Source organism: Astyanax mexicanus, chromosome 10 (genome assembly GCF_023375975.1).
Source record: "Astyanax mexicanus isolate ESR-SI-001 chromosome 10, AstMex3_surface, whole genome shotgun sequence".
In the NCBI taxonomy this organism is placed as follows: domain Eukaryota; kingdom Metazoa; phylum Chordata; class Actinopteri; order Characiformes; family Acestrorhamphidae; genus Astyanax; species Astyanax mexicanus.
Genome location: NC_064417.1, coordinates 23,205,155 through 23,221,857, shown reverse-complemented (window position 1 = coordinate 23,221,857; position 16,703 = coordinate 23,205,155). Strand labels below are relative to the sequence as shown.

Genomic DNA, 16,703 nt, shown 5'->3' with positions numbered 1-16,703 from the left:
AGAAAGAAGGATATTCGCAAGCCATCAAAACCAAGCTGAACTGCTTGAGTTTTGCACCAGGAGTGACATAAAGTGATCCAAAAGCAGTGTGTAAGACTGGTGGAGGAAAACATGCCAAGATGCAAGAAAACTGTGATTAAAACCAAGCATATTCCACCAAATACTGATTTCTGAACTCCTAAAACTTTATGAATATAAACTTTGGATTATTTGAGGTCTGAAAGCTCTGCATCTTTTTCGTTATTTCAGCCATTTTTTATTTTCTGCAAATAAATGCTCTAAATGACAATATTTTTATTTGGAATTTGGGAGAAATGTTGTGCAGAGTTTATATAATAAAACATGTTCATTTTACTCAAATATATACCTATAAATAGTAGCACTATCAAAGAAACTGATTCAGAAACTGGTTCTTAATTTTTTTTCCAGGGCTGTATATTGTATTGTTTTGGTTTGTGATACATTATTGATACGTGGCATCAAATTTCAATATTTTTATTAAAACAAAGGTGCTCCAAACTTACTAAGACTAGTAGCCTCACAATCTGATGCTGCTTTTAGCAGCATTTAACACATAACTTATGAGAAGGAGTGCAAACACTTTTGGAGCAAAACTGAAACTTTAATCTTCTAGCTGATGTAATTCATGTTGCAGCTTGATGTGTTAAAAAAGACTCAATGAGAGCCAGCATGATGAGTTTGTTGTCTGATTGCAAACAAAAAATAATACTATTGGCTGACTCATGTAATTTGACCTTATCTGGTTACCCAAGTTCATGTAAACGTGTTGATCGGTTTACTGGGAAACACCATTGTTCTAAAATGACTGTCAGCAGTGTTATTTGCAAGTATCGTATTTGCTTGTCTAGACATCACAAATGTATCTGCATGGGTTGCTGTGATATCAAGGTTATTGTCAGTTACTAACTAACCTTTGGTTCTGTTCTTGGACCCCACACTTCCATCACTCTGGATTTGATGACGTTGTTGTTTGTTTTATCCCTGTCCATTAGATACCACAATTTAAAAAAATGTTTTTCTCAGATTGTATAACTTTGATGGTGCACAGGAAATTTGGCAGTGTTAAATCAACACTGTTAGTGTTAAATACTTATTAGTGTTAAACTTTACACTCTCAGTGTTAATTTAACACTAATAGTGTTGATTTAACACTGCCAAATATCCTGTGTGTTTTGTTATATATACTTTATATATTTAAAATATAAAAATTAAAATCACTCAGAGATTTTTTTTGCATTGTTGTGTGACTCCAGATCCCATCTATATTCATTCATAATAAATCCATAATATTAAGTTAAAATACACATTTTAGTTGTGTTCTTGGGTTTACCATAAAACATTATCCCATCTGAAACATATGAAACATTTTGTAAGTCACATCTACAACAGGAAGTTACATCAGATGGTTCTTCTGAAGATCATGGAAAGACCAAAAATAAGTTCCCTTTATTTGCTTTTCTGTATATTTGATCTTATTGTAACTGTGACTGAAGTGGTTAATCTCAACGCTCATTCTTGTTACCAAAATTAATTCTTAGATCTAATTTGTTTATTTTTAAAATACAGACTTAGGGAAAAATCACTAGAATGTGCTCTACCCTTTAGCTATTTTTCAAATGTTTGCTACTTCTATGCTAAAAACTCATTCCTGTTACTTTCAGTCCTGTTACTCAAAATATAAAAGGTAACAGTAGTGAATGCGGGTAACAGAAATGAGTGCCATTAACAGGAAAGAGTGCCAGTAACAAGAGTGAGTGCCAGTAACAGGAGTGAGTAGAGTCCCCTTCTGTGTGGTTTATAATTTATCTATTTGTTTAATACATTACATGACAATAAATTTGATCAATTTGCGTGCATATATAGTGATTTTTTGTGTCATAAATATCAATTCTTTGAACAAGCAGTAAACCATTTCTTTAAAATGGAGACTTTCTTAAAAGAAAATCAAAATAATTAGTGGACTCTAATAGGACTGAGAAAAATGAAAACATCTTAGGCTTAGAAACTTTGTAAAACATTAAGTAGAGCTGCCTTCTTAATTATTCGTGGGGGGGGGGGGGGGGGTTTCTATGAATAATAAATAGAGCTAGGCAATATGATGATATTTTATTATATTGTGAAATTTATGATACATTTTTTATCGTATCGCCAATATGTTTATTACACATATCAAATATTTGATCAGTGCTTAAATAGTGCGGTCCCAACTGTACATTTCATTACAGAAAGTGTAAAGAATATTGTTAATTTGGATGATGTGCAGCAAAAAAATGCTGTACTGTGCATGAAAGTCTAAACCAAATCTAAACCAAAAATATCTATTTTGGTGTTATTTTGGCTGCTCCCAATACAATGTTCCAGTAGGCTTCTGGCTTGTCCATGTTAGCTTTATCAATCAAGCAATGTTCTTTTTTTGGAGATAATGGTGCCATGCTTACCGTTATTGTTGGGTGATCTCCTGATGGTGGACTCCTGAACATTAACATTAGCCAAAGTAAGAGGGGCCTTCAGTTGCTTAGAACTTACCATGGGTTCTTTTGTAAGCATGCAGACTATTACACACCTTGCTCTTATAATAAAGCGTAATATGGGAATGAAAATAATGGTCTTTAATTTCTTCCTTTTTACTTTAAATCTGCCCTACCATGATTTGCCGAAGTACAAACTTTTTAGAGATGTTTTTATAACATTTTGCATTCCTCTGGGAAATCCTCTTTTCTACTTTTATGACTTAAAAAATCTGTTGGTTGACATTCATGCAGAAAAATAGGTACTATTTAATAAACTACAAAAGGTTTTATACATTTTTGTACACTACTGTGTGTTATCACGTTCAAACTTTATGTGGTCTGTAAGTTCCTGCCAGTTTGTACTTGTTCATCACCGGGAGTAAGGGCTGGAGGCTTATTTTGATATTGTGTGATTCCTCTAAAAGCACCAATATTTCATGATTAGTGAATTCACGACTGAAGTAATCCTCAATAATAGTATCCATTTTGCGTATTTGTCTCACCTGCCTCTGTACAGTATACTAAAATATTGAGATAGTATCTCAAAATAATGACTTACTGTCTCAAAATATTGAGATAGTATCTCAAAATAATGACGTATCTCAAAATATTGAGATAGTATCTCAAAATATTGAGATAGCATCTCAAAATAATGACTTACTATCTCAAAATAATGACTTACTATCTCAAAATATTGAGAAAGCAGTTTACTTAATAATAATTTTAAAAATTGCTGGATTATTTTTATTTTTTTAGGTGGCGGGAATGGGCTTCCATATTTAAGCGATAGCCAATCACAATAATTCAAGATTTTTTTCTGCCCACATCTCCCACTTGGAGAGAGCGCCATCTACCCTCCCCTGAGAGCAAAGTACACTGTCTGTCTCCAGCTGTCATAGCAAGCAGCTATCCAGGATTTAAACCAGTGTTCCTCAGATTATGTTTGCAGTGTTGGAATTCCACTTAGTCCCGTCATTCTCTGAGTTTAGCAGTTTGGAGTCACAATGTTGACACACGAGCTTCATGTTTTTGGATTTGTGTGCATAGTTCCACATTTTGTGTGTAAACAGTGTGGAAAAACTGTAAATTTAGTCGTACACTATGGTGCACCTTCCCAGACAGAGGTTAGGCCTGGTCTTGGACTACACATAATTTTGAATGGAGATTTTCCACTGAAAGAAATATATACAGTCTACTACTAGTCTTAATCCCTGTGTTAAAAAAAACTGCCCCTATATTTTCCTTTGAGCGAGAAATCTCATTTTAGGATGCTGTGTAGTCCAAGACTAGGCCTAATCCCAGTCTAAAAAAGCTGAGTTCTATGCATAGAAAATAGTTTTAATCCTTAAAATGTCAATATAAAGACAAATAGCTTTATACTTCAAGATTGCTTAGTCCAGTGCACTCTCCAAAACCTTTACACAGCATGTTCTAAATGTATAATTATTGCATTTTTTGTACCAGTTGTTGTATTCATTCTATTATTAAAAAGCATACATTCATGACACTTTGCATCGGATTTTTTTGTTAATATATTACAAAAAAATCATATTGCTACCAAGTCAAATAAAAATATAGAAAATATCTTAGAAGATACATTATGAAACAGATAATATTTGTCATGTACAGCAAGAGTGAGAAGTTATCTCAGTATACAGATATTAAAATAAAAATATTGTCTGAAATAAAAAAAAAGTTTTCAGACAAATAATGCAAAGAAAACAAATTAATATTCATGAAAGTTGGAACATTTTTAATCACAGTTTTTATGCATCTTGGCATGTTCTCCTTCACCAGTCTTAAACACTGATTTTGGATAACTTTATGCCACTTCTGGTGCAAAAATTCAAGCAATTCAGCTTGGTTTGATGGCTTGTGATTTTCCATCTTCCTCTTGATTATATTCCAGAGGTTTTCAATTTGGTAAAATCAAAGAATCTTTTATTTTTTTTTTCAGAGCTGTATATTAAAATAATACTATGAGATTTTTTTATGTTTAGCCATTATATTTAGCCAGCGATATTGAGTAGTTTTACTGATCAAAAAGCATTCAGAATGTGACAATTTAACCCTCCCTAAGTCTAACAGATTTATATATCCTGAGGTGGAACAGGTGCAACTGTAGATTAAAATAATCAATGTTTAAACTTCTGCTGTGGTATTAATGTTAGGACTGATCAGAGTATGTCGTTTTTATGACAGGTCGTCTCATTAAAAGGTGTTTATTACTATAAGTATATTCTACTATATTCTATAATACAATTATGACCACCTATTTTTTACACTTTGCACGGTAGCAATATGCCTAAATGGTTTAATTTAGAATATATTCCATATGTGTGCAGAAATATGTGAAATATCCATTTTCTTTTAATCAAGCAGTTTTAGTTCAGCTGAAGTATAAAAATGACACAACTTGATTTCAATAAAATGTGATAGAAATGCTTTTAAAGAAATTATTTATTTTATATTCAAAGATGAGGAGTAAAAACAAAAGGAAAAAAAAATCACATGGCCTACAGAAGCACATCTGCTTGTCAGAAAGTAAAAAGTATATGGACACAGTACATTGGATAAAGATATAACAAACTGCTGAGCCTTTATAAATGTATTAACCGTATGACATTTTGTGAATATTTAAAAAATGATTAAGGCCCCGTTTACACCTGGTCATGTCATGTGTCTTGACTATCAGGATTTTATCCTGGATTTTAACGGCTAAAACGCTCAATTCTATTAGCAGCCGTCTGCTGTGTCTGCTTTCCTTGTTTCAAATAAAAACAAATTGTAATTTAATGATGTTTCATAAAACTCAGCAGTGACAGTTTTGCAGGGGTGGGTCACTACTGCAAAATACATGTAGCAGCAACACTGGCTTGTGTTTCAATGTTCAATAAATATTCATACTGTAGTTTTGTGATTATTGTTGAGAAATAAGACAAAAACTCATTCAGCCTATTTATTTTGTGCAAAGGTGAAAGAGTAGAAAAATAAATGACAACCTGTGAAAAAACATGTTTAGTATTTAATCTTTAGTTTTATTTTGTTTGGCTTGGTTTTGGACAAAAATGTATTGTGGTGTAACGCAAGAAGCTTTTAAAACAAAAAGATACTAATCCAATCACTCGAACCGCCTGCGGCCACGTGAGACATTTATATTTTCATCCACAGTCGACACAGTTCTGGTCACTATAACATGCTGCAGGCAAACAAACTGTGCAGTATCATCACTGTGATATCAAAAATCTGTGATTAATTCAGCTAGGAAAACATATAGTATCACTGCTTTTAGACTAAAAGAGAATCAAAATATTAAAAATTGGTCCAGTGTTGTAAGAGATATACAGTATTTTCAGCATCTGTTACTGACTGATGTTCATTACAGGGAGCTTTAAAGCCTTTGGCAGTTATTCATTAATTAATTTGCTCCGCAGCTGAAATTCTATTGAATTGTGAATCTTATAATGCTATTAATTTAGATTAATTAATTCCTAGGGGTGTGACAAGATCTCAGGCCACAAGATTATGCAAGATTAAAACAGAACTAAATTTTTTGTCAGGTTTTAAATGTGTCTTGCAAGATACACAGGTATGCACAACAAATGTTTGATCATTTTGGGCAGCAAACTCTCTGTATCTGCTGACTTTAATAAGTTGCTTCGCATTCTGTTAATGGTGTGACCTGCAGAGCCTTGTGTTCCTGCCCACACATTACTGCCTTCACAGTTTACACTGCAGAGCAAGAGACACCACGCACGGAGGTGATGTACTGAGATTCGGTCATAGGTTGCCAGGTTTGATAGAAGCCTTAAGGGGGATTGCCAGTTGAACACAGAACCCTCACTGGGGGATTCTGACAATAGTTCTAAGGTCTGAAGAGACTCATGTGAGATCATACAGGAGGAGGTTGTTGGATTTATGGTAATATCGTCTGCTGTACTTGCATACTAAGAGTAAAAAATTTACTTTCATAAAAAAAAAAAAAATCACCTACAGTTTGCATTTTATTTTCAATTATTATATATATATATATATATATATATATATATATATATATATATATATATAGTTAAAATCATGTCTCATTCTCATAAATCCAATATTGTGTCTGGTCACACCCCTATTAATCACATGTATCACACATGTAATTAAAAAGATTTTTTTATGTAATATGTAATAATTGTTGTGCAATAAATAAATTTGTTTTAGTGTCCCACACAGCGGTTTAGCGCTGAGAAAATTATCAATATAAATATACAGCTCTGAAAAAAGTGAGACCACTTACGTTTCTGAATCACTTTCTCTGATTTTGCTAATTATATGTATATGTTTGAGAATGAACTACAGACATTTCTCCCAAATTTCAAGTAAAAATATTGTTATTTAGAGCATTTAGAAAAATTTGAAATGGCTGAAACAGCAAAAAAAATGCAGAGCTTTCAGACCTCACATTAGGCAAAGAAAACAAATTCATATTAATATAGTTTTAAGAGTTCAGAAATCAATTTTTTTGATGTAATAACCCTGTCTTTTTAATCACATTTTTCGTGCATACTGGCATGTTCTCCTCCACCAGTCTTACACACTGCTTTTGGATATCTTTTTGCTACTTCTGGTGCAAAACAATCAAGCAGTTCAGCTTGGTTTGATGGCCTGTGATCATTCATGTTCCTCTTGAGTAAATTCCATAGGTTTTTAATTTGGTAAAATCGCAGAAATTCATCTTTTTCAAGTGGTCTCTTAATTTTTTTTTAGAGCTATATAATATATATCATAACAGAAAATCTTTCAATAAATTATATGATATTTCAATATACATTATTTATGGCATCCATCACTGACTGTGCCTTATCACAGGGCACATTACATAAACAGGCAAATATGTTTTTATCTGAAGCTATTGAGCATAGGCACTTGTTCTGAGGAGGTTTGTGGCTTTTTTATTGTTCTTATTAGTATCAGAATTATATCCTACTGACTGGAATTAGAAAACATTTTGTCCATATCATCCAGCCCTAAATACAATCATGATGTGATCAGATGTAAACAGGGTCTATGTAACAACACAAGTAGACACATTTAGGATTTACATTGGAAATGCTTGGGTCACAATTTAGTTTAAAATCTGAATGAAAAAAGAAACAGAATCACAATCCATGCAATTGTACTTGTTTGAAAATTTGCATGATCTTTTGAGAAACACTGTCTAATGAACTGCTGTACATGGATCAACACTTAACCGAGAGGCATGTGTGTATGGGTTCTACAGTACAATGATATGATGATTTAATGGAAGCACTGATGAGGTCCTGGTTCTGTACTCATCGTGTAATGTGTAACATGATTGATAGTATTATGATTTACTTGAAAAAAATGTTTTAGGACATCTGTGTTTAAAGATCGGACAGACCAGGCTGTTGTCAGGACATGTCTGGTTAATTTTACCAGAAGGATGGAAAGTAGAAAGTGCATGCAAGTACACTATATGACCAAAGTCCAAATGTTTGTGGACACCCTGTTTAGTGAGTGTATTCAATGCTGACACAAATGTACAAATGCACACACACAGCTTGTCTAGTCCCTGTAGAGAAGTATTACTGCCAATAGAATAGGACTCTCTATAGCAGATAAACGTTAAACCCATGTATTGGCACCATACCTAATGCCAGGCGTGGCCCAGGGTATGAGTGGAACTGGAACTGGAATAATGGTGCCCCACCAAGAACTTCCAGACATGCTGAATATAAAAAACACTCTAAGCAATGATGTGAACTATAATAAAAAAAAAAACTTTCAACAGCAGCAGGATAAACTCCTCAAAAGAAACAATAAATGAGCATGTGTCCCAATACTTGTGTCCATATAGTGTTTGTGTGCAAAGTATGTAAGCAAGTTCTCAGTTGACGCTAGAGGAAAAAACATAAAAATAAACTACAAAACAACAAATGGCAAAGATCGGCTTAAGACTGCTTTATGGAACACAATGAATAAGAGATGATGTACTGAGCTTATGGAAGATGATGTCTATTGGCAAATCATATACTGTTCTTCATCTATTCATGTAAGATGGTTGAAATCAGATGTTTTACAAAGCATTTAAAATCTCTTAAACTCTAAGAATTCATCAACAAGTCCAAACGTCCATTCTTCATTTGTAACATGACAGTATTTAGACAATTATGAGCAGCCAAGGTCTAAAATAAGTCTAAATCTAGATCACAAGAATTTGCAGAGGTGAATCAAAAGGGTCCAAGACTAGGCTTTCAAACATTTCTGGGAAACAATACATTAGCATACAGTACTTGTCAAATGTGTCGACACACCTTCTCATTTCAATGTTAATTCTTTCTTTCAGACTATCAAGAAACATACAAGGAACCATGTAACTTAAACATGTTAAAAAAAAAAATACTCTGCTGTTAACTTGCAGTTTCTGAGGTTGGTAACTTTATCCTGTACAACAGGGGTAACTCTTGATCTTTCTTTCCTGGAGCAATCCAGATAAGAGCCAGTTCCATCACAACGTGTTTGATGATCTTTGAGTCTGCACTTGAGGATTCTTTCAAAGTTCTTGAAATGTGTCGGACTGACCGACCTTCATTTCTTAAAGCTATTTTTATTATTTACTTAGTTGAGTGGTTCTTGCCATAGTATGGATTAGAACATTACTCAAATAGAATTGTTTACTCTATACTAACTGTACCTCTTCACAACACAACTTCTCCAACACATTAAGAGGGCAAGAAATCAAGTAAATTCCTGGACAGGACACAGCTGTTAACTGTAAGCTGAGATGTGCAAAGCTGTCATCTAGGTAAGATATGTCTACTGCGAAGAATCTAAAATATAAAACACATTATATAATTCCATATGTTTTTCTTCATAGTTTGGATGACTTTAGTATCAATATACAATGCAGAACATTTTCAAATAATGAAACAACACTCAAGTGTCCAAACTTTTGACTGGTACGCTGTTTACCATATAAAATGCTTTATTTAAAATTGTCTGTTGTTTTGTGTGAGCTGTAATTGGTCAGTGCTCATTGGTTACATGTAGCCCTTTATAGCCAATAGCCTTTAACCCTACCTTAGCCCTTTGTTTGTTTACCCATGCCAAATCATAGCCACTAGCGTATAGGAGGCATTGTTTTTATCATTTTTAGCTTCAGCTTTGGTCATGTTCCTTTTTTTTACGTATTTCTGTATTTAGATTTTAAACAAATTAATGACACTACTATAACTTATATTTTTTTATTTCGTATTGTATTGTACTACTGTATTTGTTCTGCATGTAATTCTTTACAATTTATATAGCCAGTGGTATACCACTGATTAACTGCTGTGACAGGCCATTGAGCTGAGCTGGTGGAATGTATATGTAATGGTATAAAGCATGTTTGCCAACTTCAAGATGACAATGCACTATAACCAAACCTTTACTGAACAAAGCTCAGTTTCCCAGAAGCATCTTGATGTTAAGATCATCTGAACTGATGGAGAGAGCGTTTTGTGTTAAGCTTGCATGATCCCTTAAGAACCATCTTTATGCAAAGACACTTTTGGGAATCCCAGCCTAGACAAAGAGAAAGCTTAACCTGAAAATCACTGTCCCTGCATCTACTTCATATTTGGGAATACTGGTGGTAGTAGTAGTGCTACTTCCGATATGCTTACAGAGATTAACTCTGTTCAACACAGTGACACATACAAAGCCAGGACAAGATGTCTAAATAAACTCAACCCACTGTAAGGCTTTGCTTTCAAAGATGCTGCTTTACTTGTATTTTAGGTTTAAATTTTTTACACAAAACGCCAAACATGAGAATTTGCATTGAAATAGGCAAAGGGTCCCTTGAGAGCACCTCCCACTTTTGTTCTGAACCAGCAAGCACATGAAAGGAGAATGCAGCGCATACTGGATACATTTGGTGTGAAAACCAGCTTAAAGCTTATCTTTCAGTAACTGCATGGAACAAATATTATCTTTAAAAGGTTAGGAATGTTTGGACCTGTGGACAAATCCATAGAGTTTAATGGGTTAAAACACTCCAATTAGCAATCGGCCTATGGTCACATGCTGCTCTTGTTGTCAGGCACTGGAGAAGCACTGATGGCGTTTGAGGTGCTCTGTGTCACCGAACGTCTGGCTGCAGTGGCCGCACTGCAGGGTGTTCCTTTCGCCCCTCTCTCCGGTGTGTATCTGCTGGTGCCGTTTCAGGTATTCCACTCGGCTAAACCTCTTTCCACAGGCGCCGCACTCGTACGGCCTCTCGCCCGTGTGGATGCGCTGATGCCGCTCCAAGTTGCCCAAGCGGCTGAAGCTGCGGCCGCACTGCAGGCACCTGTGCGGGCGCTCGCCTGTGTGCACTAGCTGGTGGCGCTCCAGCGAGCGCGCATGTGTAAAGCCCTTTCCACAAAGATCGCAGCGGTGCCGCCGCTCGCCCACCTGCACACACTCGTGGTTCTTCAAGCCCCAGGCTTGACTGAAGGCTTGACCGCAAGAGGAGCACTGGAAGGGCTGCACTTCCGCCAACGGGCACGTGTGTTCCGCCAGGTCACTGGCTGAGTTAAAGCCACCTCCACACTGCGGACAGAAATGAAGAGGGTCGCTGCCCTCTTGGCAAGACTCCTCCTCCTCCTCCTCCTCCTCCTCGTCGCCCTGACTTCCTGTGGCCGAGGGGACTTCATTAGGTTCTGTTTTGTGTGTTGACAGGGGGCCATCTTGTTGAGAGCTGCACAAACCGTCAAGGCCAATAAATTCCACACCTTCTGCTGTGCTCCCGGGGTGGGAGGAGCTGTCCATAGGAGGCCCCGCCCCCTCACGCTCACGTTCTGCCTTTAGAGCAGTCTCGAGTCCACTGAGCTCGTCACTACTAGTCATGGTTTCAGCTGACAGCGAAGGCGGCTCCTCCCATGCTTCAGCTGCAACTGATCCAGAACCAACAGAGGCAGGGTCCAGCTCCACTGAAGGGTCCAACACAAACACATTCAGTATGTTAAATAATATAGTATAGCGAAGAAACGTCTAGCCATGACCATGAATTTTTGAGCACAATTCAGATCAGTACTTTATAAGCCTTATGAAATTTCATACATGATCATGAAAAGGTCTGTATTTACATGTTACTACATTAGGTTATACAGTCACGGCCGAAAGTTTTGGCACCATAAATAACAAATGTTCTTTGTTCTCCACAGATATTTAATGGGATTTAGATCCAAACATATTGCTGGCCACTTCAGTGGCACTCCTCAGTGCTTTGTTTCCATTCATTTCTGAGCGCATTTTAGTGTTTGGGTCATTGTCCTGCTGGGAGACCCCTGAACTATAACTCAAACCAAGCTTTCTGATTAGCCACTACACTGCAACCCAAAAACCTTTGGTAAGCTTCAGATTTCATGATGCCTTGCACACAGTCAAGGCACCCAGGGGCAACAAAACAATCTCAAAACATATTTTAACTTGCACCACATTTGACTGTAGGTATTGTGTTTTTTTTTTGTTTCATTTTCGGTAAACAGTGTATTGATGTGCTTTACCAAAAAGCTCTATCTTGGTCTCATCTGTCCACAAGACATTTTCCCAGAAAAAAATGGGCTTACTGATATTACTGACATTTTGGGCACCTGAACTCTAGCTTTCATATTTCTCTGTGACAGCAGTGGGGTCCTTCTGGGTCTCCAGTCACAGCGTTTCATTTCATTCAAATGTAAACAAATAGTTTGCGCTGACACTGATACCTGAAATTCTTTGGAACTCGATTGGTGCTGCTTATCCACCAATTGGACTATTCTCCATTGCAACTTTTTAGTTTTGGTTCTCAAGTCAGTTCTTTTCTCCTCTCTCTGTCCCCAGTGCTTAGTTTGGTACACACATACGCAATGCAAAGACTGAGTTAACTTCTCTCCTTTTTATTTGTTTTCAGGTGTGATTTTAGCATTGCCCACACCTGTTATTTGCCACATATGAGTTTATATGAGCATCATATGCTTGAAAGCAAGTTACCCACAATGTTGGGGAAATAGACATATAACAAAATGTGTATTTGCAATAATTGTCTGGGAGAAATGCTTTGGGTGCCATCACTTTCGGGCATGACTGTATCTGGTAGGCCTGGGCCTTTTGGCAGTTAACTTCCACAGTAAATACTAATATACTGCTGGTTTAAAAACATATTAAATGCACATCACAAACAGGCTTAAATGTTGAGCTGCACTGGTTGAGCATACAGGTGGACACCACAGGTACAGTGTTTTAAAGCTAAATCTCTATATCTGAAGTATATACATTTGTACCGATGCACCTAAATATACTTATACACTTATACATATGTACACTTACACAATAAAGACTATCAATTTCAAAATTTAAGTTCCTCCACAAAATACACAACAAGAACAAGAACATTACTGACTCTAAAGCAGCCTGTCAGTGTAGGAAAAAAGAACACCCCTCCAGGAGTTCTAGCATCTACATTTCCACTGTTCAGCACAAAGCTGAACGTTTCTCCTTCCCCCACTGCACACAGCGCACTCATACAGTCTCATAACGCCTTGCCTGCCTTTTCTCCCACACACAGCTGCCTCGCGGAGCTCACCGTGGGTAGAGACAGTCTCATTCTGGCTCATCTGGAGCGCCTCCTGCAGCAGCCTCAGAGAATTTGACCTGTAGCCCTCCTCCTGCTCACACAGACCAGCAGAGAGAAAGAAACAGAGTGCGTGACAATACATGAGACAGTCCTTTATAAGGCTTAAGGTTTTATGGATTTTAAAACAAAATTGTATGGCTGATTACAACAATGTTAATAAAACATTAATTGGCCCAATGACTTCTATCGTATTTTTATTAAAGCAGATGACTGGAAATCAATGAGTGCATTTACATACATTTCATACTTCAATTACTGCAGAACATCAGAGTTTGTCAGTTATATGATCAACTAGGTAATCAGATATAGGAAAGACATAATAATCACAAAAAAAGGATGAAAATTCTCTGAAAGAAAGAATATGATTACTGAGCTTAAATCCAGGTCTCTAATCAGATAGAATTAGATTAGATCTAAGAAATCAGATTATGCTGTTTACATAGCTACTTGAATAATCAGATAACTACAGAACCTGTTTATAATTAGATTGTGAAGTGCATGTCCATTTACCACAAAACACAGAATATTTTCTTTCAATGTTGGATTTTTTTACATATCTGTATTACAGGTATGTTTCTATCTAGAACCAAAAAAATGGTTCTTCTATGGTATCACACTTTATTTATTTTTTTTAAAGGTGGGTTTAATATTGGCTCGGATGTTAAACCTAATATACAAGGTTCTGTCTTTCTCCTGCTTGCTTTAAACCTCTCCATCCTTACTCCACCTCCCTCCTTTCTTATTGCCTTGCACTCATGTACACTCTCTCTCTCCTTCTCTCTCTCTCTCCCTCCCTCCTTCTTCTTCTTCTTCTTATCTTTCCACGCAGCTGCTTTCTCTGCTTCTATTGGCTGCTCACCTCCTCTTTAATGCTGGCCACCTCCTTCCTCTCCCTGGAGACACGTCTCCTCTCCTCCTCCTCCTCCTCCTCCTCCTCACCCTCCTCTCCCTGTCTCTGTCTTTCAGTTGGCAGATGGACTCGGAACACATCCCTCTTCTCCTCCCTCACTCCTCCAGCCCCCTCCTCCCACGCAGCAGTAGCAGCAGCAGCAGCAGCGGCTCCACCTCCACCACCACCACTCCTCCACTCCTTCCCCTGTTTGGCTCCTGAGAGAGGGAGAGAAAGGGAGAGAGAGGGAGAGAGAAGGGGAAGGGAGGGGGGGAGAGGGAAAGGAGAGGAAGGAGATCAGGAGGGGGAGGGAGACACAGCAGTGAGAGAGAGGAGAAGAGGGAGGAGAGAGAAGGCAAGAGAAGGGAAAGGAAAAGCTGAGACTTGAAGAGAGGGTCGCCATTATACGGTAGCTACTCCTACTCCATGTTGGTTGTCTGAAAGCAAATAAATACGCAAAATGAAAGAATTCAGAGCTATACGTGAGGTTTCCTTCATGTTTATGAAAAGGGACTTGATATATGATTAATGACTGAAAGATTTGTATATTTTGATGAATAAAAGAAGCATATTGTAAAAATAAACATTATGATTAGATATCACACTGTAAAACAGTATTGTATTAAGTTTGAAAAGGATATATGTGATGCACATGTAGATGTTTTTTTCCAATTATTCTGCTATAGTATCCATACAAATAAAACGTTTGAAAAAAAGTTGTGTGTAGATTTATTGATTGATTGACCAATAATATTGACAGTGAGTTTAGCCTTTATCTAGTTTTAATTTTAGTTGTATTGTTTGGATTTGATTATCATAAAAAAGTTGAAGAATACCACATTGTGGATTGTGGTGGATTATAATTTTAGCTAAACAATACATGAACACTATTATTTTGTCAAACATTAAAAAAGATGTTAAAAACAGTGGATATATGCACTTATTACTATATGGTATCATCTGTATAGATGTCAATTTGGACACAACTGTCTGCATATGCGATGTAGGTACATGTACAAGTTCCCTAATCTTTAATAAATAAGATCTGAACCGTGTGAAAGGCTTGAGTTGGTCTTACTGATGTCCACTCTGCGCTTTTTGGTGCCGGGGTCCTCCGAGGCCAGCAGGCCAGCAGCTCGGCGGTTCGCAGCCCACGCCATGCCGTATTTCCTCTCGTTCCTCAGCTTGTTTTCTGTCAGCCTCAGGCGTAACTTCAGGGCCTCGTTCTCCTTCCTGTTCAGCGAGATCTCCACCAGGTAGTCGTTCACCGTGTCCTGGAAGAGTTTGGTGATCTCGCACACGGACGCGCGGACCAAACTGTCCATTACTGCGGTCAGGTGGGCTTGGAAGGTCTTCACCGAGTCCGCCATGGTTTTACGCACAGTCAGACTTACTAACTCACACCCAGGCTTCAGAGAGGCATTAACGCTGCTGGAATTATTGTACGCGTGTTATGAGTGGATAACCACACACATATAATCAACAACACGAATCCTGAATAAAGTGCTAGACCTAACTAGACTTTAGTTAAAGCTTCCTCTCTCTCTCTCTCACTGTCTATCAATCTCTCAATCCATCATCTGCAGCCTACAGCTATCTATCTATATAGCTTATCTCTCAGCCTGTCTCTCATATTCCTCACACAAGTCAAATTTAGCCCTCCCCTGTAATCCTATCGGCCTCCAGCACCCCATGCGTTCCCTACAACACTGTTAAAACCCGCAGCCACCAGGAATTAACTTACTATCAGCCTAATAAAGTTAAAGCTCTGCTCCCTCCTTTCCACACACTTCACTCACACAGCAGCGCCGGAGAACCAGGCTGCGCACTGCTGCTCCTCCAGCCGCACGAATCTCCACACAAACAGGCAGAATAAACCACCCACGCCCGCCCAGCTTCTATTTACCGCTCTAATAACCCCCTACAAGGATTTAGAAAGAGTAAAACGCACTGTTTCTGCTCTAAAATAGAGAAATCCACTGTGCCACACCGTTCCGTACTGTCTTCACCTTCCCAACTCCAGCGCTTTTCATTTTCGCCTACAATATTGTTCCCGGACGTCGTGCTCTGCGCATGCGCGGGCTTTGTTTATTTATTTACCGTAAATATTAGAAAACGGGGCTGGGTTCACTTTCTGAATCAGTTTCTCTGATTTTACTATTAATAGGTATATGTTTGAGTAAAATGAGCATTGTTATTTTATTCTATAAACTACAGATAACATTTCTCCCTTATTCCAAATAAAAATATTGTCATTTAGAGAATTTATTTGCAGAAAATGAGAAATGGCAGAAATATCAAGATGCAGAGCTTTCAGACCTCAAATAATGCAAAATACATCTTTAAAAAAGACAATACATACAAATACATTTTTTGTTATTTTCAAGAACAAATCATTTTTTTATCTTTTTGTTCCTAACATAAAATGCACTTTGATGGGTCTTCTTTCTGCTACTGAACTGGTGACAAACACTGTTCCTATTACTGGTTTAAAACATGAAAACGAATGAAAATGTATTATTTCTCTTCTCCAGTCATGCTGGACATAGTGAACTCCATAGTGCAACCAATTTTAAATGCAACGAGATTTATATTTTAGTGCATTTTCAGAAGCGTTGTGTAGCATGCTACT

At 37.2% G+C, this 16,703-nt stretch overlaps 1 protein-coding gene across 1 annotated transcript; it reads right to left on the bottom strand.

Moving 5' to 3' along the window:
- Nucleotides 1-5,536: 5,536 nt before the first annotated feature.
- si:dkeyp-121d2.7 (zinc finger and SCAN domain-containing protein 2) lies at nt 5,537-16,153 on the bottom strand. Its single transcript, XM_015601891.3, has 4 exons — nt 15,150-16,153; nt 14,042-14,289; nt 13,132-13,213; nt 5,537-11,497 (listed from the first exon to the last, which is right to left on the bottom strand). Exons 1-4 carry the CDS (start codon nt 15,439-15,441, stop codon nt 10,623-10,625), a joined length of 1,497 nt encoding a protein of 498 aa, XP_015457377.3. The 5' UTR covers nt 15,442-16,153; the 3' UTR covers nt 5,537-10,622.
- Nucleotides 16,154-16,703: the final 550 nt, after the last annotated feature.

Bases quoted from the DNA above. Each gene is read 5' to 3' on its own strand.
- si:dkeyp-121d2.7 (XM_015601891.3), bottom strand. From the start codon at position 15,441: ATGGCGGACTCGGTGAAGACCTTCCAAGCCCACCTGACCGCAGTAATG. The intron at 13,214-14,041 runs GTGAGCAGCCAA...CTGTGTGAGCAG, and splicing joins TGGCCAGCATTAAAGAGGAG to GAGGAGGGCTACAGGTCAAA. The intron at 11,498-13,131 runs GTGAGCTCCGCG...TGGACCCTTCAG, and splicing joins TGAGACTGTCTCTACCCACG to TGGAGCTGGACCCTGCCTCT.